Source organism: Charadrius vociferus, unplaced genomic scaffold (genome assembly GCF_000708025.1).
Source record: "Charadrius vociferus isolate BGI_N301 unplaced genomic scaffold, ASM70802v2 scaffold1, whole genome shotgun sequence".
Lineage (NCBI taxonomy): Eukaryota > Metazoa > Chordata > Aves > Charadriiformes > Charadriidae > Charadrius > Charadrius vociferus.
In genome coordinates, this window is record NW_009647680.1 from 5,339,706 (window position 1) to 5,366,742 (window position 27,037).

The window sequence follows — 27,037 nt, forward strand, 5'->3', positions numbered from 1 at the left end:
AACAAAACAACAGGACAAGACAATAATTAAATAAATAACTCAAAGGAATACATAAAATCCAATCTAAGACTCTAAGTCTTTAAGACAGGCTTGAAGTTACTCACGGGTCTACAGAAGAAAAAACATCCTATACAGCTGCGAAACCTTGTATCTCTTTGAAAAGATCACTCCACTGACATATACTTAATCTTCAGAAAATGGTCACAATTGCTGCCAGGAATGTTTTAAAACTAGGAACAAAAACATTGCTGGGGAAGTCCATCTCTCACACAAAACAAGATGACCAAATAAGAAAATAAAAAGGCACATGAAATATCTCAATTATCTCCAGCAAAATGGGGTTACGTAAAGGCTGATGATTACCATGATATTTTTATAAAATATCTATTTTCTAAAATCTTCAAAATGTTTTTGCTCCCACCAAGAGCATCAACTTTGTTTTGCTTGGCTTCATCTTCAGCCCTCTTTGTTCCCCCAGAAGCTGATATTGTCAATACACCGGTTCATCTTAGGTGTAGAATTACTGTATATCAAGGGCAAAGGAGGTCACAGTGCCAAGATGTTTCCTAACACTTTGCACTATAATCCAAATGACACTGTACTGTGGTAGTCCTGCTGAGGGCAATGAAGGTATAAAAACTTTGTCATTTGGTATTTGACTGAATCTCCCAGTAAACTGGTGATTTCAGAAAGCACTGTTTCCGCAACGCTGTCACAGGAGTGTTTCATGTCCAGATTTCTGGACTATAGACTGAATTATTTAACTATTGGCACCTTATATCAAATTCCACAGCTGTTTCATAGCTGCAAACTCTATAAAATATTTCCACTGCCAACAACAGCAAGTCTGTCTTGGTTGACTTCAGTTCTTCACCCGTGAGTTGACACTGTCCACGTGCTGGGCTGTCTTGAGTGACAGACAGGTCCAGAGTACATAAAGGACAGGTAAGAATAATGTGTCTTTGTACTTCTGACACGAGACATGAAGATGGGAGAACTTTCTATAACGATACAAATGAGTGAGTAACACCAGAAGGTCCCATTGCAAAGTAAATTCTAGGAGAGCCTGGACCACTAGGGCAGACACAAGTTTAGTGGCACATTCAGGATCTCTCAAAGGAATATGCTACAAGTCGCCAACATGGACAGTGGGGTCGAGTGCACCCTCAGCAAGTTTGCCGATGATACCAAGCTGTTTGGTGAGGTAGACACGCTCACCAAACTGGTAGACTGCGATCCAGAGGGATCTGGACAGGCTGGAGAGGAGGGCCCATGCCAACCTCATGCAGTTCAACAAGGCCAAGTGCAGAGTCACAGAATCACAGAATGGTCAGGGTTGGAAGGGACCTTTGGAGATCATCTAGTCCCACCCCCTGCCAGAGCAGGGGCACCTACAGCAGTTGCACAGGACAGCGTCCAGGCAGGTTTTGAATGTCTCCGGAGTGGGAGTCTCCACCACCTCTCTGGGCAGCCTGTGCCAGTGCTCCACTATCCTCAAAGTAAAGAAGTTCCTCCTCATGTTAAGATGGAAGTCCTACATCTGGGTCAGGGCAATCCCAAGCACAAATACAGGCTCAGCGGGGAATGGCTGAAGAGCAGCCCTGAGGAGAAGGACCTGGGTGTGCTGACTGACGAGAAGCTCAGCATGAGCCAGCAATGTGCAATCGCCGCCCAGAAGGCCAACCGTATCCTGGGCTGCACCAAAAGAAGTGTGGCCAGCAGGGCAAGGGAGGTGATTCTGCCCCTCTACTCCACTCTCGTGAGACCCCACCTGGAGTACTGCATCCAGCTCTGGAGTCCCCAACATAAGAAGGACATGGACCTGCTGGGGCAGGTCCAGAGGAGAGCCACGAGGATGATCTGAGGGCTGGAGCACCTCTCCTATGAGGAGAGGCTGAGAGAGTTGGGGCTGTTCAGCCTGGAGAAGAGAAGGCTCCGGGGAGATCTTATTGCCGCCTTCCAGTCCCTAAAGGGGGCCTACAGGAGAGCTGGGGAAGGACTTTTTACTGGGGCATGTAGTGACAGGACGAGGGGGAATGGCTATAAACTGGAAGAGGGCAGGTTTAGATGAAACATTAGGAAGAAGTTTTTTACTTTGAGGGCTGTAAGGCACTGGCACAGATAGCCCAGAGGGGTTGTTGAGGCCCCATCGCTGGAGGTGTTCAAGGCCAGGCTGGACGTGGCCTTGGGCAACCTGGTCTAGTGGGAGGTGTCCCTGTCTTTGGCAGGGGGGTTGGAACTCAATGATCTTCAAGGTCTTTTCCAACCTAAGCCATTCTATGATTCTATAAGTCCACACTTTATCTGAGTGTTGGTCACAGAACTACTGTTGTATTCATTCAATACTCTGTAAGTACAGCAAATAAACTCCAGGTCAAAACACAGCAGCTATTCGCTTCCAGGAGAATAGTGACAATGATGAATCCCAGTTTTAGAAAGAGAAAAGATTAATGCCGCTTCAAAAACATGCAACCATATGTCTGCGTTTCCTTTCAGTAACGGTCCCAAATATGAAAAGATCCCTCTCTTGTCAGCATATTATGCCTTCTTCCAAATATGCCTTCCATATAATGCCTTCTTCCAACCCCAAAAGTTGGAAAGAAGTTACAACAGCGTGGTTTTTCTTAGGAACTCCATTTTCATACAATGCAGCTGCCACTACGCACTGTCCCTCAAAATCTTCACTTCAAGCTACGTGCTCACAGAAACTTTACTTACTTTAGTGCAGAGTATGTAAATCCTTTCAAGCCATCTTTGCACCTGAAACATAAAACCAACATTTTTTTCTATTACGGGCTGCTTGCAATACAATATAAAGTGTTGTGGATTAAATATTACTTAGAAGGGCTGGGGATGAACACCAGCTTCTCATTAACAGAAAACAGCACGTCTGTACCAACTCTGTGGCTATCCCTGACTTCACACTTGTCACCACGGCCTTGGGACATCTCAGAAACAAAGGGTATGGCATACAAATGCCAGTGCTTCTCTCTTTTATCCAAACCAAGAGCAGAGAAATTTTTAAAGGATGGTGACAGAACCACTGGGGTGACAATGGAAGATTTCATATGACAAAGAATTGCTGCTTTATGGAAAAGAAGTCATGACAAATTCTACAAAACATAAATGTTACTGCAAGGAGAGAAAGGAGGGTTGGACCTCAATAAAATACCCACCCTCTTGTGAAGAGTTGCAAGGAACAGTTATTCTGACTTTGAGATAAACTGTTCTACTTCGCACAGTGCTGATCTCTGCAGCTCATTACTTAAAGAAGACTCTTGATCTGAAAGTCCCGGTTTTTCAATTATGTACTGCTTGTTCTGATTCTGAGCTTGATTATATACATCCTTCCTTACAGATTATGAAGTTCCTTGTGTGAATAATGACCACAGTAAAGAGTCCATAACTGGCTGTGACAGATTTATGTTACTGACTTTTTTCTGCCCAGGATACAATGGAAGGAGCTGAACCTTGGACCTCCTACAGATGCTTCCTGGAAGGCTTCTTGGTGTCATGTTGGAAGCAAAGCAAAAAGCCAACACTTGGGGTTTTTGCCCCTTTTCTTTTTACAGAGTTGCATGGGGAATACGTCACGGTAACAATGCATTCCTGACACAATACATAAAGCACAATCTAGTAACTTATCAACACCATCATTTCAAGAATACATCTACTCCAAGAGAAGACAGGACAGCAGTTGCAAAAGCTTCATAAGCGGGAGTAGATCAACACAATCCTTCGCTTTCTGCCTGCTGAGACCAAGTTGTCCCTGCACAGCCTGTGCCCGAACCCTCCTCAGAGCACATGACACCACCTCCCAGAAGGCACCATGTGTGGTCAACACGTGCTACCGATGGCTGGATACACACAAACAGCAGGAAGAACATAACAACATGAAAGATGTTCACAGATCAAGAAAGTCTTGCCCTGTGCTGGCAGGTGAGTGCCTGGTGCAGTGCTGGTAAGATATCACGGCATTAAACGCTCCTGGGAAACTCTTCCCAAGGGGATGGCCTTCAACACGTGTGTTTCCAAGAACTCAGTTTTGTCACCATGTGCACAGTGCTAAATAAGTATCAGGCAGAGTTACACACAGCACCAGAAAATTCACCCGAAAGAGTTTCTCTTTTAAAATGACTAAACCTAAAATATTGGTCACTTATATATGATCCATAAGGGGTTCAGGGTAAACACATGCAAATTGAATTGTTCACTGTATCTTTAATATAGAACTTTGTAGCCAAAGATAAGTAAACATTTTACTTCTATGATTCTTCACACATGGAATTCAGAAACTGAAAATTATCACAGCACTTTTACAGAAAGGTGGACTGAAAGGTGGACTGAAACAATTGGTGAGTGATGGAGTAAAAGAGATGAAACGAGCTTTGCCCAGAGATCACACCGAATCACTGGCAGAACTACAAACAGAGCCCAAACGCACAGGGTTTACATAAACTCACTCCATCCACAGAACCATGGTCCAGTATCACAAGTTTGATTTTAAACCTCCAATTGAGTGTAAGTTAAATGCCCTTCGAGTTAAGGGTGTTCAACACATTATGTCTGCAAGCTGCCAGCTCAAGAATAGGGCTTCAGTTTCTACTTCTCTTTTCCAGTAAATTAAGACCATACACGAAATGAAATGTAAACAGGCATATAAGTGTTTCTAGAATAATTTTGAAACGAAAAAGTAATTACAGCATGAGCATAATGGTGTTTTTGCCTTAATCACTCCAATGCAACTGCGCTTTGAGTTGCAAGTGTTCATTTATTCCTTTATTGCACCACCAGATGTCCCTACCCAACTAGTGCTCAGACTGACCCGACATGACTGATGCCATCCTACAATTTATTTGCTTTAAACACTCCTCACAGAAATCGTCAGTCAAATCCTTTCTTCACTAAACTTGAAAATCAGAAGACATCTGAATCACTGAAAGAGAAAAGAACACTCCCACTGCCTCCTCCTTACTCCAAGAAACAGGAAAAAGATTTCTAATGAATACTCAAATTACACAATTAAAAACAATTATAGGCAATAAGTATTTGGTATATTAAGACTTTATTAGTTATTCTTATTTTTCTTATTTTATTAGTTATTTTATATAATTATAGACTACAGCTATGAATCCCCCTGCAAAATGCACCGAAGTTAAATACATAGTTCAATATGGAAGTAACACTAAAGGTACAATTCAATTTTTTTACCATTAACTTCCTAATTTTTTTAATTACAACACAGTATTGAAGTGCTATTTAAGTTCTCAAATAGAACTTACTTCATCCTGCTTGCGGTCTAAAATTGCTTGTGCGAAGTCACTATGCAAACTAATGGGTATGTGAGAATATTGCATATTAAAGGGTTTCAAAAACCCCTAGAGAAGCAGTACTTTCAATCAAAAGTAATTTACACTGTAACTTTCCCTTCTCTGACGTGACAATTTTGCTCTTACAAAGGAAGCAGCAACCAACAACAAAACTGCTAATCTAATATTTGGCTTTAAATCATTAATTCACCGTATTAAAGGCGTCGGAATACTCGTCTAGAGATTGGAATTGCCTTATTTATTCACTCACTGGGTACCTAACACCAGTGGCAATAAAAAAACCCCACATGCTGACTTCAAACATGCTTCTTTGGGGGGGGGACAACAAAAACCCATGCGGGGACAGCGCAGAGACATCACGAATTCAGCGTCTGGCCTTGACGGTGACGGCTGGGCTCCAACGCTAGCGGCACATGGCAGGTTTCATGAACACCTGGCTGCTAATAACTGAGCTAAGACTAATGATTTGCTTCATGCAGCCACTAATTGGTAATAATAATGCCACCAGTAATTGGTAATAATAACTTTTACTCAATGCTTCATTGCTCAAGGGGTGAAAAAGCCTGCACTCCACCGCTGACCCCCGCGAGCCATTCGAACTGCAAACGAGCGTAGTAAAAGGCATTACGTGTGCCCAGCGCTGCAGACATCCCTGAGACGGGAAACATCTCAGTAGTGTATTATAAGCTTGTTTTTAGGGTATTATTCAAAAGGTCTGAGATCACGGGTGAGCTGTACACCGTTAGAGGTATTCGGCGTAGCTCACCTCTGCTACTATTCCCACCACCCGGAACGTCCCAGGGAGCAAATCCCAAGCTGCAGGAGGGCAGGGTTTTTGCCCACTGAGCATTAATTTAAAGGGCGCACAATCTGGTTACATTTTCCCATCAGAGGGGAATTTGTCCTCGACGGCACCAGCGACTCTGCCCGCTACCCCCATTGGGCGCCGCGTACGTGATCACGCAGCAGAAATGCTCCGCTCCAGCTTGGCTTTGGCCAGAGCCACGGTTGGAGCTGGAGGAGCAGAAGAATCAAGGAGCCATCGCAATAAATTTGGGTTCTCCAGATTCCTCTGTTGGGAAAATTTTGGCCCATAAGCAAATAGGGTCGATTTTAATCGTGCATATTTATAACATAAATTTAACTTAGGGCCACACACATTTATTATTTCATAGAGAAAACAGCAAAAGTGGAATAGAGCCAAGGCTGGATACTAACTATACTTCCAACAAGACACGAACTAACTCTAATTATTTATGTTTGTGTATGTGAAGAGGTGCTGTGTATGAGCTTATACTACTCTCCCTCCGTCCTGTGGGAAGGAGAAGTTCCCACACTGAACTGTAAGACTGGATGCCAGCAATTATGTTTTGGGGGTTTTTATTAGTATGCCTTGTCATAAGTCCTCTCAAGATTTTCTCCGTGACCAATTGATATACCCTCCACGCAAAGCCTTCTAAGGAAACAAAGTCACTTTTCACGCATGGAACTGGTAAGGCGAAAGCAGCTCACAGCAACAACATATGCCATGTTTAACAACATCCCCATATTACTCGCGTTATCCTTCAGGGTATGAGTAAATTAGAAACTCCTACATGCAGAGCTCTCCTTACGGCCATGTGGGAGAGAAACACTGCAAGCACAGGACACATGTTGGCATATTCCTGCAGCACATCTGCCCGTAAAGATTGGCCGGGGGACACACACCACATTCCCGAGTTAAGGTGTCTTGTTTTATGGAGGAGGGAGGATCATAGTGATGAAACGTGACTGTGTCTGAACGCGCCAGCTACATCCCTTGCTATGAAATCCCTTGCTTTTAGTAAACAAAGACTACACTCCTTTGTGAGCTGTGCTGAACTCTAGAGGATAATCCCCTTTCTGTTTTAAGCTACTCAGGGAGGTTACTATACATTCCTCCTTCTGTTTTTCATTCCTCATCTTCTCCCTAATGTTAACACTCAACAGCAACAGGTATCCTTTTTTTGAGATGTCTTCTGTATCCTTATCTCTTCTTCCTTTTCCATCTCCTCTTTGGCTCTTTCTTCCTGCAAGCTGAACTTCTGTTTTGTGTTTCCCCCCTACCTGTCCTCTAAACGTTATTCTCAGAAGCTCGTTTCTTTTAAAAAAAAAAATAAAAATCCATCAGTACCTTTTCCATACCTCCTCATGGTCAGACACTTTCCACCATGCTAATCAAGGGGGTTGTGACTATGAGATCGAAAATGCAGAATAAGCACCACTGAAAAACAGGATTATAAAGAAGTTCAAGACTCAGGGACAGACGCTTAATCATTCTAAACCAGAGAAATGGAAGAATCAGTTCAAGCTCAGTTCTAAGTTGTTTTGAGACTAATTTGTTTATGTGGCAACTGTAACATAAAATCACATTTTGGCAATATCAGTTCTCCAAAAGGCTCTGGGAGCCAAGAACAATTCCAAACCAGTAAGACCTTCCTCACTGATGTAACTATGTAGAAAAAAGTTCCTTTAAAATGAAGTATTTTACATCTCTGGATATAAAATGAGAGCTAACCCAGTCAAAGTCTGATAAGACAAAGGAAACTGAAACCAAAGGTTCCTCAGAAAGGTATTATCACTAGTATTTTTCCCAGTGGAAGAACGCATATTTTTAAGTGGAAAACATGATTTCTAAAAATTATGATCCGTCATGCCACAAAGTCTATTTTGACTTGTCATTAATTAGTGAGGTGAAGTGGGAAGTTTCCTTCATAGATGATTTGGTTGCTTTAACATGGAAGATTTAACGAGATTTTTTTGATTTTTCTTTTGTAATTATGGCCATTTCAACTAAGCACCTTGATTTGTATCTGATTGAAGACACTAAAACTTGCGTATCTCACAAAGATAACTCAACCCCAAAAGAATATCCATGTTTCAAACTAAGTTAGAGTCCCCTGCACAGACGTGCAGACATTTTTGTCCATTTGTCCAGACGGAAACATATCTTGTAGAGACACCAAACAATCATCATATCAAGGCAGCTGAAAATGCAGAGAGCAAAAATAATCTGCTCCATGCACCAGCTGCTGTTAACTTTAACATTTCCCCCAATACCAAACCTAAGCCCTTCCTTCATGCTATGTTTCCATATCCCAGCTTTTCCCAGATGACGCAGGGGCAGGAATAACTACCCGCTTTCCTCTCTTCCTCCCCTTTACCAGGACTGGGTTGAAGAAACTGATGGAAAAACTTTTTTCCCCTCCTCTCGCTAAGGGTCAGGAAGGAGGCCCCATCCCGTTGGACCACATATCCCCAGGAGAACCAGTGACAGCTACAGGCAGAGAACGTCGCCACCACACTCGGAGCTGCCTCCTCCGAGACTCAATAGGATCATGAGGCACAACTTGTGACTTGTGTAGAGGAAATCCATAGGCATATTTAAGGGAAAAAAAGGATTTACACCCGGATTCTCTCTCCTCTGAATTTCCCCTTTTCTGGATTAAACATTTATCTTCTTTACATCTTTCTTGACAGGTCTTACCTATTCAGCCCAGGATTATGAAAAAACTAATAAGAAGCAATTGTAACAAAAAAAATCTAATCTTGTACCTGACGCACAACACGTAGCTTTCAGAAGACACCTCAGAAATCAGATTAAAAATAACTGAAGCCAGAAGAGTTGCAGTGGAAACCCTTCTAAAAGTTATACTTCAAACTATTAAATGTGCAGTGCAGCTGGGATCCAAATGCAATGAAAAGTCTCTTTGCTTGTGTTTCCAAATCAGATTGATAGTTTAACATTTGTGTGTTTAAATAAAAAGCGAAAGAATGTACCCATGACATTTCTTTTAGCTGTGCTTGAAGTATAAAATGATCTTCTGAAAAGGCTATGTTTTATTGACTATTACACGCAGTGAATATAAAACTACATTTTAGAAAAGTAAACGAAGCAAGAAAGTGCAAGTAGGGACAACATTCAAGGAGAAGGGGGAAAGAAGCACCGTAAAGCATGTACGTTATCTTTTTCTAGACCTACATCAAATACATCATTTACAATACTTGGAAACAAAGGATGAATGGAGATGACAAACAGTGTAGTCAACAGTGAACTACGGTCCTGTTAAGCTTTCATGTAAATCCAGGGAATTACATTTTTGAAGAAAAATTCTGCAATTCTGGCAAGAATGTGACACCACAATTGAAAAGAAAGCTGTTTATACTCAAGTTAAATTACAATACTGGATTCAGGGTTGTAAACCAAAGCTGTTATCAATCAACACTTCACATCTGATTGCTAATCAAGTTTTACGTGTTATTGCCAAATATGAAATCAGATTTCTAGTGATGTTAATTATCCTGCTACTTACAACGCTTTCATTTCTTCAGCAATTAGTGCTTCCTGAAATGTGCATCTTTGAGTAAGTGGAATTGCTCTTAAAAGATTTTAAAAACAAAGAAAAAAAAAATTTTATTATTTTAGCTGGACGCAGCCCTTCCACGTCTTTGTGTAGCAACAACACGGTGCAGTGGGCTCAGGAGCATCAACTGAGGCACTCGGATGGCCACGTTCCCTTCCCAAAACCCTTCGTCAAAGCCCTTGCCTCACACAGCTAACAGAAGAAGCCAACATCCACTGAAAGAGCTGACTAAACAATGAAATTAAGGATTTATCTGCTTAGTTCAATTGGTTTGTTGAACTTTGAAAAGTGATGTCATTTTTCCACTACCCAATTTTAACCTTTTTCTCACAAGTGTTTTACCAAAAAAGGGTAACCTTCTACTACAGCAGAACCCAAACACTCTCTCCAAATCAGGCACAGAACAAAAATAAGAAATGGCAAAAAAAGCCCCAAAGGCATGAAAATGGGAAGTCAAATCGCCTCCAGGGGCATGAGGATACCAAGAACTGTACCTCGAAGCGCGCACAGAACCACGTCCCCCCCCCTGCGGTCGAGGCTGCGTCAATGCCGTTTCATTGTTGTTAGAACAATGAGAACAGTCAGTCTGTCACCAAAGGGACACGCTGTTACGAGATTAAAAAGCAAATGATCTTAAATTCATACCGGGTTTGGCTCAGGTTAAGTAATGGTGGCATCTGCAGCAATTCTATGTTACACTGAGACCTGTGCTAAATTTATCTACTGCCAAATGCTCCTCTGGCTTATTCTACTGGCTCACTGCAATTGGAAAAAAAAAAAGAAGGAAAAAAAAAAGAAAAGAAAAAAAAGAAGCTAAGCTTGTTGGAGCTGTTTCCTCTAAACATATTTCGTGCTATTTGCAGGTGATTCAAAATTTCAGTGAGCTAAACCTCTCTCATAGAGATTGCCTGATTAATTTAAGCATTCAAGAGAAATGGATTCAACAGTTGCTTTCCCCAGATGATCCCATAATTGGATTTGAGGTAAATGTTTTCCAGTTTGCTTTGTTTCTATTTGGGGAAAATGCGATTACAAGAAGAGGATCCGTTTATATTTTTATATTATATTACCCGTATCTCTGATGTTTAATAGAATGTACATATACAATCAGAATAAACTTATAATTAAATGAAAAGCTATAAAAAGATTTTAAAGAAATGAAAAATCATTCTGAATGTGTCCAGGCCATTGTTGAGTTAGGTTACAGACTGAAGGCAATACATGCCTTTTAGATCAGTGAGATATTACTAGTAATGACTTGAAGTGAGATTTTCACTCTGTTACTCAAAAATACTCCTAATTGTCTACAGCGCAGCACATGCCGAAATCACTGAGGCTGTTACAACTAGGTATGGAGCCAGAAGCGTTAGGACACCAACAGTTTGTTGCTACACTCGAGCAGTTTGTTGAAACTTCAACTTTTATTTTTGGGTATATAATATTTCTTTGTGATGGCCGTCCCATGCAGATTTACCTGTTTAACTGAAGTTTACACCCAGATCTCCAGCATGATGCTGCAGTCTGTAGATACGCCTCTGAGGTTCATAGGTATCACAGGAAATCTCGAAAATACAATGAAATTTCACAACTGTGCTCAAAGAACCACAGGGTGAATAACATACTTGCGCGGAGCCTCGGAAAACATTATTTTGAGAAGCAAATTTCAGTGCTACCACAGCAATTCACTCCCGAGTAACTCCCTTGCTGGCTTATACTGTAGCAAGGGGCCAAACTTTATTCTAACATAGTTTTATTTTAAATTACTGCAGTGCTGTTCAAATAGATCATATTTTTAGTGCCGCATATCCGGTGCAGTATTTGAAATAGAAAGTTGCCTCACCATAAAAAAGTAGTTGAGAGAGTGGTCATGAAATTTGGAGTGATACAACACAGAGCTACAAGTCCCAGTCAGAGGGGGGAAGTGTCACTTCTGCAATGGACTTCTGGTCTATTCTTATTCTAATAATCACGTAAATGTGCGTTCTGTACATCTGTAATGCTTCTAACTTATTTTTTTACAACAAACAACTTTTTTAAAAAAATGAGCTCCACACCAAGAATGTGTGCAATCAGCCAGATAAAACACCAAATCTCCCCCAAAATATGAAGAAAACAAAAAAAAATTAATTATGTAACAGGGAATACTTTCTGCAATTAATTAATTTAAACAAGTGAAAGAACATGGTGTTTATGAAAACAACCTTCCACAAATTATTGCTGGGAATTTAACCACTGTTGATATCATTGTTTACGAGATCAATAAAACCTCCCACAATTATTTCCCTCTGCAAATACACCGGGGCCATTTACAACTACTACGCAGAGACGGTACCAAAGACCTGCCAGCTCTGTCACTATAGTGAGAGTGCCACCCTGTCTGGATTCTGTTACAGTGTCCCAGTTCACTGGTTGACTGGGTTTCATGAAATTACTTTAAATAATTTCTTTAAATAATTTTCACAGGGTAATTTCTAGCATCTCCAAGATGCAAAGCATGAACACGTGAACTGAATCAAGGAAATCAGAACAGTCCAATGTGTACGTATTGGCATCTCACAACAGATAAAAAACTTCTGTGGGAGGCACTGTGGTCGGGTTTTTTTTGAGGTTGAAGTGTTCTTTTTTCAAACTTTGACATGGAAACACCGCTGAAAATTTCCATTACATTTCACCCATACACAGAGCTCTGGACACTTGCTAAGCCCTTTGCACTTACACATAAAAGAAAGAAAAAAAACCCCCAGAATTAAGATTAATCAAAGAAATATCAGCCCCACTTTCCAAGCTGGGGAAGTAAGATATGCCACAGGGATATTAATATAAGCAATTTTTGTACTTCTCTTGCGGAGCACAGAAATTACACTGGAGAGCTGAGAGAATGCACCCATTTCAAAACCACCATACAGTGTGACTATATCACTGAAAAATAACATTAAAAAACTTCTGCCACTTTTCTAACCCAGTCTACATATACAAATTATATTTTGTTGTTCTTCAATGCCATATGCTAAATATGCATGTAATTACGTGGTTTCCCATTCCCAGAATGCGTCATCAAAATATACACCCACATGCAACTGATGTGCCTTTTCCTAAAACACATGATTAATCAAGTATTTAACATCCACTGATCAGATTTCAGCACAGTGGTGATGTTGCAAGTGATGTCTGATATTGTGAATAGGGTTTTGGACCATGCCTTGTTTCACCTCCATTCAATTTCTTATGAAAGTCGAGAAAGTTTTAAACGCAAAATACTCCTCAACAATTCACAAGAAAACAGAAAACACAACAGGTAAAAACACTTTAACAAGTTTTGGGCTGGATGAACCTGGGTAGAAGTAACTCCCATAAAAATCAATATCCATTAAAATTATGAAATTTTACTCTCTGTCCTTCCAGGAGTTATACAGAAGTATAATGATATGCTATCCTGATGCAACTTTGGGAGGTAGAATTAGTCTCCACTTTAGTACGAATAAGATTATATAAGTGGAGAAAGCAAATGGCACTGTGTTCAGAGCCTCTGTTTGCCTTTGAAAAAAATTATAGGGAATGATAAACATGTAAAATAGCTCACAAATTAAATGAAGATAAGCATTATTAACCCCAGTCTGGTTCATGAGATTTTAAAGAACCATTAGCTCCTCTCATCATTTCTCACCTATTTTAAACTTCTATTACCTTCAACGAGCTGAGATAGAAAACACGTGACACTACACTTGGAAGACAGAACTTACATTTTAAAAATGTAAACTTATTTCGCATGGTAAATAAGTGACACTGACAAAAGAGAAACGAGTCATCCAGAAATACTGACCAACATTATCTAAATGAAGACATGCTAGAACCTCTAAGGTAGAGCTAAAGCTTGTTTAAGGTCTACAAGTCAAAGTTTGAATCCAAATCATTTGCATATGCAAACATATCACTAAAGTCACAGAGAAATAATGTCAGGAAATGACCTGATTCATTTTTACTCAGAAGACCTCAAATTTTCAACAGCTTCTACACTCTCTCAAGCGCAGTTATCATCGCATTCTGCATCTTCGTAGTTGCCACTGCTCCAGTAATAGGGAACCAAAATACATGCAAGTTCCCAAGTAGTATATAAAATAAAAAGCACAAATATGAGAATATTTTCTTTTCCTTCCATACTACTTCTTGTTTTCTTCCAACAAATCAAGTATGGGGTCAGTTTCCAGTGGAAGTTACTACTAGCAAAGATGGGGATCTTTATCGTTGTCACGGAAGGCTGTCAGGTATCCTACAAGAGTACGGCACTGGGGTGTCTTGCTACTGAACACATCTACTCCAGTCCCTCTCAACCAGTCCTTCTGAAGGCAACTCTGTGAGGTTACATTCACATGATCAAAGAAGTGTCACATGAAGCTACCTACAGTTAGCTGGGAACACAAGCTGAAGCACTCCTGTCCATGTCACCGTCACACTAGGCCCAGGTGAGCTGGTCCTACCAAGAAAAGCAATGATTAAACTGATCCTGGGAACTGGGCTAGCACTGCATGGCGCCGCTGTGCCACAAAAACGTAACAAGTCAATGGACATGAACTCTTGTGTCTCCATCAAAGACCCACCTCACACAAAACTAACATGCCATTGGAAAATCACAGAAAGTTGTTCTTTCATCATAGATAAGGCCTAACTGTTGCTATTTTGGCAAGAAAAAGATTGTGTTCAGCCTTAAATTCAGGATAAGCATGGGTAACCAGCATAACTAATAGCATACTTGTGATGTGTTCACATCTGCTTTTGCCAACTACTAAAATGTAGCATAATCTTCATCTTCCTGGCAGTAAGTCACCACATTTCTAGAGAAGGACAATTACAGACTGATTATGAGCCACCAATGTAACTGCAGTGGTGAAAAAGCTTTGGGATGCTTTAGACAAGTTATTTTTAGTAAAGACAAAGTTAAACAATAAATATCATGATGTCTGGGAAAGGAGGAATTAGACAAAACTGCAATTCAACTGGCTTCCTAAGGAGGAAGGTGCCTACTGTGAGGAACCATCATACATGCGCAGACATTGTAAGCACCTGGAAGACAATCAGGAGGACGTGTCTAACAGTCAACACACACTTATAAAAAAAAAAAAAAATCCCCAACAAAACAACCCTTTTGACACTGGGTAGCATTTTGTGACTAGGGATGAAAAGCAGTATGTGTCATACATTATTGACTTGATTCAGGCTCTGGACCCTGAAGTACATGACATTTTCTTTTAAAAACAATCAGGGAAACATAATCCATTGGAAGATATCTAGAATGAGTACAAAACTGGTGAGACACAAGTAGCAAGACAGCAGTTATCAATGGCTTCCTGACAAAAGTAGTACTCCACAAGGAACTCTCCTGGATGTTTGCCACTCAGTAATTTCTGTAGTGAGAGAAGTGACAGAGCAAAAAGTTTATGCTTATTGCATTTGCAGATAATACCAAGCAGAAAAGGGCTATAAGTGGAAGAGATTGGCTCAGAAACAATAGGATGCTATTCATTGATTGCATGTGCATTACATGTATGCAGAAACAATCAACTACATAGATATGGAGTCCCCAACATAGGAAAGACATGGACCTGCTGGAGCGGGTCCACAGGAGGGCCACGAGGATGGTCCGAGGGCTGGAGCACCTCTGCTATGAGGAGAGGCTGAGAGAGTTGGGGCTGTTCAGCCTGGAGAAGAGAAGGCTCTGGGGAGACCTTAGTGTGGCCTTCCAGTACCTAAAGGGGTCTACAGGAGAGCTGGGGAAGGACTTCTCACAAGGGCATGTAGTGATAGGACGAGGGGTAAGGGCTTCAAACTGGAAGACGGCAGGTTTAGATTAAATATTAGGAAGAAATTTTTCACTGTGAGGGTGGTGAGGCACTGGCACAGGTTGCCCAGAGAAGCTGTGGATGCCCCATCCCTAGAGGTGTTCAAGGCCATGTTGGATGGGGCTTTGAGGAACCTGGTCTAGCAGGAGGTGTCCCTGCCCATGGCAGGGGGGTCGGAACTCGATGATCTTCAAGATCCCTTCCAGCCTAAACCATTCTATGATTCTGTGAAATACAGGATAAGAACTGTGGAGGGTCAAAAAAGCAAAAGCTGCTCTGGGATGTAGAAGAAAGGCTACAATCTGCAAACCCCTTAATTAATTCTCTTGATTTATCAGGTTTATCAGCTTATCAGCTGAAATAAATTTTTCTTAGGTATCACACTTCAAGGTGGATTCATTTCAAGGAAACCAGAATAGAGCAATGAGAATTATTTGCATGGAAAGTTTGAAATAACTGGGGTTGTTCAGTCTAAAGACAAGAGGAGAAGAGTAGAGGGAGACAAGGAAAGAAGAAGTTGGGAGGATATGATAAGCATTTGCAACTTAAGTTTGCTACAAAGTGAAGGGACTAATCTGTTTTCTTCAATATTTGTGGTGGACAGAATAAAAAGTAATAGACCAAATTTGCATCAAGATATATTCAGATTAGACACTCAAAAAATCTTGTCATAGAAATGGGTAAGACTAGGAATAGATTGTTTATGGATGTCATGGACTCTCCATCACTGGTGATTTTAAAGAATAATTTATTCAGATGTTTGACGTGAATGGAGTAAGTGATGCTTCCTTAAGGTATAGGTAAAATTAAACAATCTCTCACTATTTTTTTAAGTAATTTTATTCTATATTAAGGGACAGAAAAGTTTAGATAACACTTAACTTACATGTTCTCAAATAGCCAGAACGCCTTATTAAGGGGAGAAGGAAAAGTGGAGATCCTCCAGAGCTGTTCTGAAGGTTCCTTTGTCCTAATAGCAGAGAATTATCACTGCAGTGAATGAGGATCCAGAAGGAAGTCTAACTGTGAGCACCATTCTACCCAGGTCAGCCCTTGGTTCCTTCAGCTGAGAAAAGCCTCAAAGAAATACTAAGTAAGAGCAAGAAAATAAGATTTTAACTTTGAATTCACCTGTTTCTTGTTAGAATTTTCTTTCACTTGTAATGTTGAAGTCACAAATGTAACATTTATCCTTCCAGAATAAAATTCATGTCGTCCTTGCTTTAAATTTCAATAGAAAGCTCAACATACTTTGTTGTCCCTGCTTTAAATTTCAATAGATAGCTCAACATACTTTGTTGTCCCTGAAAATGTGAAGTCAAATAAAAATGGTGTAGCAAACAAACCTTCATGTGGCTGCAATCCCAGCAGGTCTGGGAACAGAAGGAGTTGGAGTATGCTTGTTATCCAAAAGCAAAGGACAGTTCTTGGACCTTAACTTCAACTATGAGAACATGAAGAAAAAGTACCCGTAAGTGTTACCCTGTGCCCATCAGTTATGGGTCAACAAAAGAGAAGCAACCAGGTAAATAAATCTACATGGCCCCAATACACACCTGGAAAAGTGACGCAACTGCCTTCATTGTGAAACACAATGGAGGGACATCCATCAGAGGGCCAGAAAGCCTATCTGCCACTACTTCTGCGTTTGATAGAAATGCGCAGCCAACTGGAATTAACTGTTCTACTTGCCTGTGCCAGGCACCTTTTCCAAAGTCAACATTTCATAAGAAACGATGTCAACCATGACTGATAGACCAAGGACTCTGAGCATGAAGATGTGGGCCATGCTCGTACTCATCCAGGTTAAGCAGACCGCCCCTTCTCTCCTTTTGCTGCAAGATTTCTTGTATGGAGTGCTTCAGGGGACATTTTATGTCCCAGTCTTACTTCTGAGATGCTCCCTTTATAAGGCTTTAGTAAAAAATAAATAAATAAACAAGTATTAGGACTTTCCAGTGACACGTCCCTCTAATTCCACTAGAAGCACTGAGACATAGCAAACTGAAGAAAAAGTGCAGTACACAAAGGCAAATTTTGGCACACTGGACCTGCTAATACTACACATTTTAGCAGGAAAGGAAGAAAATCAGCAGACAAAGGATTTGCACCATGAACTATTCCTTCAGCTCTGTCAGCTTTCCAATGAAAAAGTTCAGTTTACAGTTATATCCAGGACATTTGGACCGTTTTCTTCATGGGATTACATTTCTCCCTCTATCTCTCCCCAAGCCAAAACATGTCTTTTTTCTAACTGCACCTGATGCTGACTCACAGACTGCTCTGGATGCTGCAAAGCCATGAAAGCAGATTAGACAAGGCTGCTTAATTTTTAATTTGCAGTAATTAGATGGAGATGAATCCAAGTTCTAGTGGGATGTTCTTGGCGCTTTTTTACCACTTTAATATACTCATCAATGTTATGTAAACAATTTTACAAACTTCATCTAGCAGATGGCAATTCTTGGACCTATACCATTTCAAGTGTTTATAATAAAGTTATAACATGTAATTCATGCAGACGCCAACTGCAGAAAAAATTTCTATGGTTTCAGAATTTTACTTGTAATCCAGCAAGTAAGTACAGCAATAGCAACAGCTTTACATTAGTACAACAACCACAAGTAAACAAAATTACACTTCAGTTGGGCAAGTTATTAATAAGTATGTGAACCAGGCAATATGTACCACCTGCATGGTCATTCAGCCTACCAATTACTTACTAAAGATTAATTTTATTCATTATTTTCCACTGGCTACTGGCATACAATATTGTCTAAGAACAGCATTATTATATATGTTTCACCCAAAAGATACTAATAGCTGAAGGTAAACAAATATAAATACCGGTAACAGTGAAAGAAATTAAAGGTTTAAGAAATTCGGTAATTGTATGAATGTGCAGATTCATGGTATATTTTAAATATATACTCACAGAAGACAAGTTTTTTAAATAACTAAATATAAACTGCTCTCCAACAGGACTTAGGAAACCCACGGCACTTGTGAAAAGAGATGATTAGAGCTGTAATCAACCAAGAGCTGACGTTTTCCAAAAAAAATGTGAAGAAGCCATGTTTTGAAATGATGTGTTTCAGTCTACAATACTGAGAATAAGGAAAGGATTCATGGCAAGGATTAGGATGCTACAAATCATATGGAACATATGAATAGGAGTCTGTTTCCATGTATCAATAGGGGTTTAATTTCTGAATGAGAAGCTTAAGCAGGGGCACATTCTTTTGTAAAACATCCCACGGGTTTCCTAGAATACGCAGACTTGGTAACATCCTCAGTTCTAACTTTACTCAATAGGTTCTTATAAATCTGCTATCAACATTCTATTTAATGCTTAAAACAGTAAAAGATTGTAATTGATTTTTGACGAGCATAATAAAAATAGAAATAAGGTTCACAACAGGTAGAAAATGAATTTTTTTTTAAAGAAATATTTATCAAGAACCAGTTGTAACTTCTCTAAGTTTGCCTCTCTGGCTGCTATCTGAAACCAAGATTTCCCAGGGAAAAAAAAATAATCCTCAAACAGCTGGAACCCATCCTAGAGATACAAAATAAATCACTTGCGAGTGAATTCCACACTCAAAAGCCCTAATCAGTACTCTATACAAGCAACAAAACAAACAAAACCCACAAGGAACATTAACATCCCTGGTAACTGGTGTCTACTAATTGCAGAGCATCAGGAGAGCTTCAATAGGAAAGCAGAGACTGAATAGGATTGTCTGATAAATCTACTACCCTCAAACACTCCACACAGTATTCTTGACCCTGTAGGTCACAACCTTTTGCTCCCAAGCCACTCATGCAAAGGAGGATAAAGAGGTTTAGCCCGTTCTATTAAATCCTCGTAATTATTTGTTACAGTTTTAAGTCATCTAGCATTATACACACAGTAATTTGGCGAATCACGCATGCCCTTTTCAAATGAAAATACAATAGACAAAATGGATGTAATTTAAAAACTTTTAAGGTAGCCCAAAACTTTGTAAGTTTAATTGCTTTTATATTTAGCTGGTAAGAATTCTGTGTAGCAGACAAATTGTAGTAGACAAATTAGATGTAATAGCCTCCAATTATGCCTAAACCAAACAACTGTGAATTATTTCACAATGGAAGGACATTAAAAATTTATCTAAAGCTGAAATCTACAACAAAGATGGGAAAACACATACTGACTGCAACTGGGTATGAAAAACAGGGTACCATCAGAGAGCAGCATAGTCATAAATAAGTCTTTGGATAGTCAGTTTTCATTCTCAAATTTCACATCAGTAAGATTTTGCTGTCAAATATAATATTTCTTTTATGGTGTAATTTGGCTGAAATCTGCCAAATGCACTGTATAAAAATGATTACTTCACCTTATGAATCACTTTTCATCAACATACTTTTAAATACAGCTGTGAAACTTTTGTTCTAGAGAAAAACAACAATTTTAAATTGTTGATTTATCTGTGATGGAGCGAAGGGTGGCGTCTGGGCATTTGGAATGTTTTCTTTCCTGTATTAATTTAATAGTTCAATATTTTAAGTATAACTATTTCCTTTACAAATACATTTCAAAATGCATTAAAATATGTGCATTTTTATCTTGCAAAACAACATTATATGGCAATCAGTGATGAATGCGTTTCATAATGTGCTTGGAAAAAACTAACCCGTGGAATGCAGCCAAGTGAGTTTCGGAGGAAAAAGTCCCACCTCCAGTCTGGAATATCAAGAGTTCTGGACTTCATTAGGGAGTAGGTTTTAGCTGTATTTCTAATCCTACTACTTACGGTGAGGTCTCAACCCCCTAGAGACATGTCCTCTTCAAGGCCCATGTCTTGCAGCCCAGGCAGAAGTATCTCAACTGACAGTTTGAAAGGACAAAATAACCAATGTCTGTCTTACTCATGCCAAATCCTATCAGAGTATTTCATTAATTCTTTCCTCATTTTAAGATTCATGCTGCATCCCTATGGGCCAGAAGAAAATACGTGCAAGAAAGTTTAGCATATAAGCAGGAGAGGAAAGTTCATTACAGGCAATTCGCACCATGAATAGCTTCAGTGCTATCTGAGCTGCTTCAGAAAACATTCTCATAGGGGTTGTTTTCGTGTTTATAATGTGGACACAATTACACTATTTAAAAAAAGTACTCTGGAAGGCAATCCTCCAAAATGTTGTGTATTTCCATTCTCAGACCAAATATTCCTGAGTTAAGAGACTCCTTGACACAGGTGAGCGATGCTGATGTCTAGGAGACTCATGAACCCCGTAGGTACAACCTTGACGAAGCAGCACAGCCTTGAAGCTTCAGAATATGTGTGTGGCGAAGTCACAGGGTCCACAGAGCCCTCCCTCTGCGTCTTGACTCAGTCATACATATTTGAGCTCTCTCTTGATCAGAGCGTATCTGTCATTTTACCTAGAATACACTCCAGACCTTCCTATGCCTTGCAAACAGGTAACACGGGTTGCAGAACGCCTTTCCTCACGTGGAAGGCGCATCAAGACGCAAGAGGGTCTGCAGTGTCGGTGTCAAGTAAGACTGAGTAACGCTGCACCTCTGCATTAAACCTACTGGCATGCCAGGACGGGTTTCCACATGTTAAGAAACTGTGAGGAGAAGTGAGCATCTGCACTCTGGAGCTGCTGGTGGTTTGTGCTATGGAGCTGTAGAGACAGACGATGGAGAAGAGACATCTGTTATCTTCTCTTCCCAGACTTATGTTGCACTCCTGGAGGATTCAGATTATCTTACCGGACTTTAACATTGCCCAGCCTGTTTTTTGAGGTTTGCACGCATGTTTTTTCTGTTGTCCCATCGATGTGGAATTTGCATGGTTGCAAACAGTAACTTAACTTTAAGACTGATATTGAAACAATGTTCTGAATTAATTTAAATTGAGAATCAACAATATTCATCACCTTTTTGCTCTGATATTTCAAAGTATGCCCAAAGTTTTGATATCAGACATTTCCAAGCAGAATACCATTATTTAGTCACTCGGTGATCAAAATCTGAACTAAACATTTTGTGAGTTCAATGAATGGTACCTCCCACCACTAAACACATCCACATATTTTTTTTCTTACATTTAAATACAACTGAATTATATTCTTTTAAAAAAGATCACACTTCTTCTCAGAAGAGAGCAACCAGGACTGCTCTCTGTTTTCCCTCCCCTGGGTCAACTGTCTTCTGCTTCTGTAAACTCCTTCTTTTACAGCCCCCTGATCAGAGGAAGGGTTTAAGAGGTAAAGATGACCTTAGGTGTGCTTTCAGCACGGGGTGAATTTCACTCAGAGAAAGAATTTTTTCACTCATCAATGAATCAAAAAAAAAAAAAAAGTATAGCATTTTCTGTATGTTTTTAATTGAATTATTTTTATGAGAGGGTGGGTCAACTCTTGAATTAATTTGGCATCTTGAGTCAGCTGTATGTTTTCATGTCCTGTACAACTTAGATTTTGAGTATCTGCATACAAATAGCATTTCACTGCTATTTACCTAACTTGCCAGCACATGATAGTGCATCATGGTTAACTTCTCCTCTCCTTTCAAGTTTGTATTTTTTTTAATAAAGGAATTTTTCTTCTTTTTCTACTAATATATTTTTTTTAAAAGTAAGCCATATTGAGAAGGATGCACACAAACAGTTATACCCTTTCAGAGACAGAAAAATACCTAGACTTTTAAATGCCATTTATTATTGACCATACGAGTTTTAAGGCATTTTGATCATCCACATTCAACTTCTCTCCCTATGGATAAAAACCAGGAAAAACAGGAGAGCAGCAAAGTTGTTTAAAAACCGTTAGGTTAAATAAGTTTTGTCTTTTTCATTAATAGTTAAACCAACAAGTTCTTCCAGGAGCAAACAAACGCACCGAGCCTGATTCCCGAGCAATTTGCAGAGCAAGCATATTCCGTGGGTGGAACACCCTCCTGTGCTCTCTGGGGTCTCCAAAGGACCGGGTTCACCCAGCAGCCTGCAGTCATTAGTCTATCTGTCTTGTATGCTTAGTTTCATGGAAAAAAAAGATGAATTTTCTGTATCTTTAGGACCTTTTTGCTTTTGCAAATATGACCAAAACTGGCTCTGGGGTTCAAGGGCTCCCAGGACTGGCAGAGACACAAGAACATGCTGTTGCAAACATCTCTCCTCCTTCGGGAAACCCGGCAAAACGTGGCTGCAGGGTCAGGATTTCACTTGACAAATATACATGAGGTTTTGCAGTTATCTCCCCCGACAGAAATTACATCTGTTAAAAGGCTAACGTGAAAAAGATACACTTAAGAAAAACAAACTCTCCCTGCATCTTATCTTTTTCACATCTCGTCATCTGTTTTTGCGGGTAGTTTCTATTAACATATGTTCACAATATGATTTTCAGAAGTTGCATATTAAATTCAATTCATTACATTTTGAAACGGAGACTCTCATAAATCATTTTTTACCCCCTTTTTTTCCTCAGACTGCCTCACTCCATAGGCACAAAGCAGCTTAATTTTAAATCCATAGTGAATTTGAAAATCGCGCTATTTGTTGCTTTAAGTCTCATTAAATGAGCGTTTTTAAAACTTACATGAGCTATTTTTCTAAACAGATACACCACAACTACAGTGATTTGTCATAACAAGGTGTCTCCTCTTCTACAAAACATTCAAGGAAACACTACAAAATGATACAAAGCAATATAAAACTGCAATAGTTTGTGTGCCACAAATTTCCTCAATCAATGCTCACAAATTTCCTAAATCAATGCTTTAATGAGTAAGATAATTTGAGCGGTAAGTACCTTACCAAAAAAAACACACTCCATAACACACCTATGCAAAACACTAACTGTGGATGTGTATATAAACTACATTATAAACTAAATATAATCTACATTATAAATTACTCTTTCGGCCTTACCCTTCTCAGTTCTCGGTATCAGTTTAAAAATTAAAGCATTTCACCAGCATGCACATTAATGTCTATGAGTATAAATTCATACATATCTGTATGTAGACAGAGTTAGTCACTTTACTGGCACAACTTTACTTATTTCTCCGAGATGGGTTCCAATGACATTTCAGAAGCTATGACAGAACGGAAAATCTGCTGTTGGATGCTGTTTCTTGTTTGTATTGTTTGGAAACGCTTGTTCCCAAGGTTGGATGAGCTGAGAAAGAGCACGCTGGTTCCTGCAGCATTAACCACGCAGCCGCAATATGAAAGCGAACATTATAAAGAACACCTTCCATTTGCAGATAAGTGCAGAATGAAATGGGAATCTAGGTGAAACAGTAAAGCATTAAGTTTTGGGATATCTACATTTTCCTCATCTTTCAATGAGGTTCCCAATACGAGAGAAACCTACCCTTTTTTCCTCTTGATGTTTTATGAAACAGAGAAGACACGGTGGTCCATTCCACCATCCCACACGGCATGCCACAAAGGTGTGAAGTTTTACCAAACTTTGCCAAATTCCTTCATGAATCACAATCACCCATGATTCACACATACATATATACACGCACACATACACATACAAACATTTTTTTGGCTTGTCCTCTTGTAGAGGTACCTATCCTCAGGAGTGAAATTTCTGTTAGATGCCATGCCCAGACTGTGGCAACACAGAGACATGGCTGGAAAGAGACTGTATAGTAGAGCATGCCCGTTTTTCTCCTTGAGTGATTAATTGTAATTATCCCAGGAATCAGTAAATCTAATTCTCATCAAAGAACACTACATTTCTGATACGCAAATATTCTGCTGTGGCGTTATTCCAGAAACTCATCAGGCTTACTCGCTGTGAAGCCTTTCACTAAGGAAGATACAAAAAGAAAGGGAAATTAAAAGGTAGATTTTCCTTTTTGAAGCGTGTGGCATTCAGTTGGACTCAAGCAGGCAGTTCAAGACTTTGTTGAATCTATTCAGATTTAAGAGACGTAAAACACAACTTCAGATCTGGGTGGTCTGTGTAATGTCCAGGAATATATGAACTGGCTCATCTTCAAACTAATATTTTTCTGATTTCTTTTCCTCAACTAATAAATTATATCCACTTTTGCAATAAAATCACAGAGTAGTGTCTGGCAATACTGTTCCTTTACATATACTGCTGGGTATATCACCAATATCCACATGTCTCTTCAACTGAAAATAGTGGGATCACTTTATTAAAGCTATTACTGCAACTGGAAGTGTAGATAAAAAGTTGGAGGGTGCTGTTTTTATGCAACTTTATAAACAGATGAAAAACCTATCTTCAACCACGAAGAAAAGAAAAAAAAATTCAGTTCTCCATCTGTAAAATTAGCTCTGTGTGAGGTGTAGATCACATTTTTTAGCCAGAACTGTGCTGAAGCCAGAAGAAATCTGACAAGAAAGAAAACAGTTGTAAAACTGAGTCCTGCCATAAATTGCTGAAGAAATCAATGTATTGAGCTACTATCTCCAGTAAGACTTCTTCTGTGACAAAATCAGATTTTCAATAAAATGAACATCTGTATAGCGCATCTTCACAGCACCTTAAGCTTAGTCAACACTTCATAAATTCTTAACTGTAACATAAAATTAGCATCCAATTGAATCCAGTCTTGGCACGTCATACAACACCTGTGATTATGTATCTCATAAATGTATTGATTAGTTTGAATTTTTATTTTATATTTCCTAGTTCCCAATTATATCTGTTTTTTATGCAGGAAACAATTGTAAAGTACTAGTAAGTATTAAGAGAATATTCTATTTTCCTCTATTACTGATGTAACTATGAGATATTTCAATAGCAAATGTGCTAAATACAGTATTTAATTTTCTGAGACCAAAATCCACAGTATGTCAGCTTTAACTTTGTAGTAAGCATCCATTTTAATCCACTCAAACACCATGCCACCGGGAACGCGCTGGCCAAACATTATATTTAAAAAAAACACTGTCATAGTCGCCTGGTTTGAAAAAAATAATGAAAATTGGCAGAGGAATGGAGCGAGAATTAATCAAAAACCTGATTTCTACTGCAAGCCTGGCATCCACACATGTATTATTTGTGCTGCATTTGTCCACCATCAACCCTTCATTAACAGGTTATCTCACCCAAAAGTTTTCAAGCAGTTTTGAAACCCAAACAACTTCAATTCAAATGAACCAGATCGTCACGTGCTAATATGCCTGGTCTCTAACAACATAGTAGTAGGCAGCCACCAAACAGCCACCAAAACACGTCATTGCCAGAGACCACAGCAGGAAATGTGCTGTCGCAAGCAGGACTCCAGTTAAGCCTAATAGATGACTCTCTCTGGCCACCACGACCTAAACTCAGATCATCACCCACGGACAACACTCATTTCTTCAATATTGAAGAATTTCCCAACCCTGAAGGAGCCACGGTAGCCCAGCAGACCCCCAGCAGGAAGACTTCCACATGGCTTCCTCTGTATTTCCTCAACCTACAACAGCCAGGCTGTTTTCTTCTAATTGCTTCCAAGAGAGAACGGGAAATTCCCTCTCTTCCATCCCCCAATACAGGATTCACGACCCACACACCATGGACTAGTCAGCACCCGCTACCCATCAAATTTTCATAGGCGCTCCATCAAACTGAAGATCCCTTACAGTTTTTCAAGAGGAGAGGGTCACTCACGCCTCTCTTTCTAAATTCATGACCAACCATACATCCAACTGTATGTAGACTTGTTTACATATGATGGGGCCTCACTGCAGGCAGACTTGGCTATACATGTGAAGACCTTTCCTGTTTCTTGTCCCTACAGCAAAACTGTGGTGTTTGGTTGGCAGCTTCACAAGCCACGCTGCACCCTGCGAGTGCAGTTCTCGGCCATTCTGAGGTCACTACTTAAGCATCTTCTTCCAAGGAAAGGGGTAATTGTTAGTTAGCAGAACTAAAATACAGAAGGACCTTATTTATCAAAAAACGGGGGTGGGGGTGAGGTGGGTGTTGAAATTATTGTTTACAGGGTAGTTTGACAAGTTCTCCCCTTTCCCCCAGCTATACAATCTACCATTTTTCCATTTTACATCACATTCCTGTTCCTTCAGGACTTTGCACAGGTATGAGAACACGGAGCTACCTTCTCTGCTCCTGGGGAGGGGAGGACGGGTACAGAAGACCCGCGGTGCAGACCTCCTGGCTACACAACCCGATTTTGCAAGCTCGGAGCAAGTGCCCACAAGCAGTGGCCTCCCTGTGCCAAGCACAACCCAGAAGACCACCGCTCCATTATGGATTTTTCTGAAAGTACCTTCATGGACTGAGACTTCTTAAGTCAATGAAGGAACGAAATCCCCTGTGGGGGACGAACACGGAGGTGGGGGGAGGTTAGTCACCCATGATCTGTACTCAGTTGCCAGGTCTCCAGCTGGGTTAAGCATTGCGTGACAGACTTGAAATCCCGATCAAGTCCTTGATTTACTTCTTGGCATGCTTCACCAGCACTTCTCAGCAGGACTAGATGAATCATTGATCT

At 39.9% G+C, this 27,037-nt stretch overlaps 1 protein-coding gene across 1 annotated transcript in view; it reads right to left on the reverse strand.

The window, feature by feature from the left end:
• The window catches only part of TMEM135 (transmembrane protein 135), a 189,484-nt gene that overhangs the window by 23,354 nt on the left and 139,093 nt on the right, over positions 1 to 27,037 (reverse strand). The window contains exon 7 of the mRNA XM_009881247.1: positions 2,719 to 2,760. Within this exon, the coding sequence (XP_009879549.1) occupies positions 2,719 to 2,760 (42 nt within the window). The remainder of the gene's footprint in view (positions 1 to 2,718; positions 2,761 to 27,037) is intronic.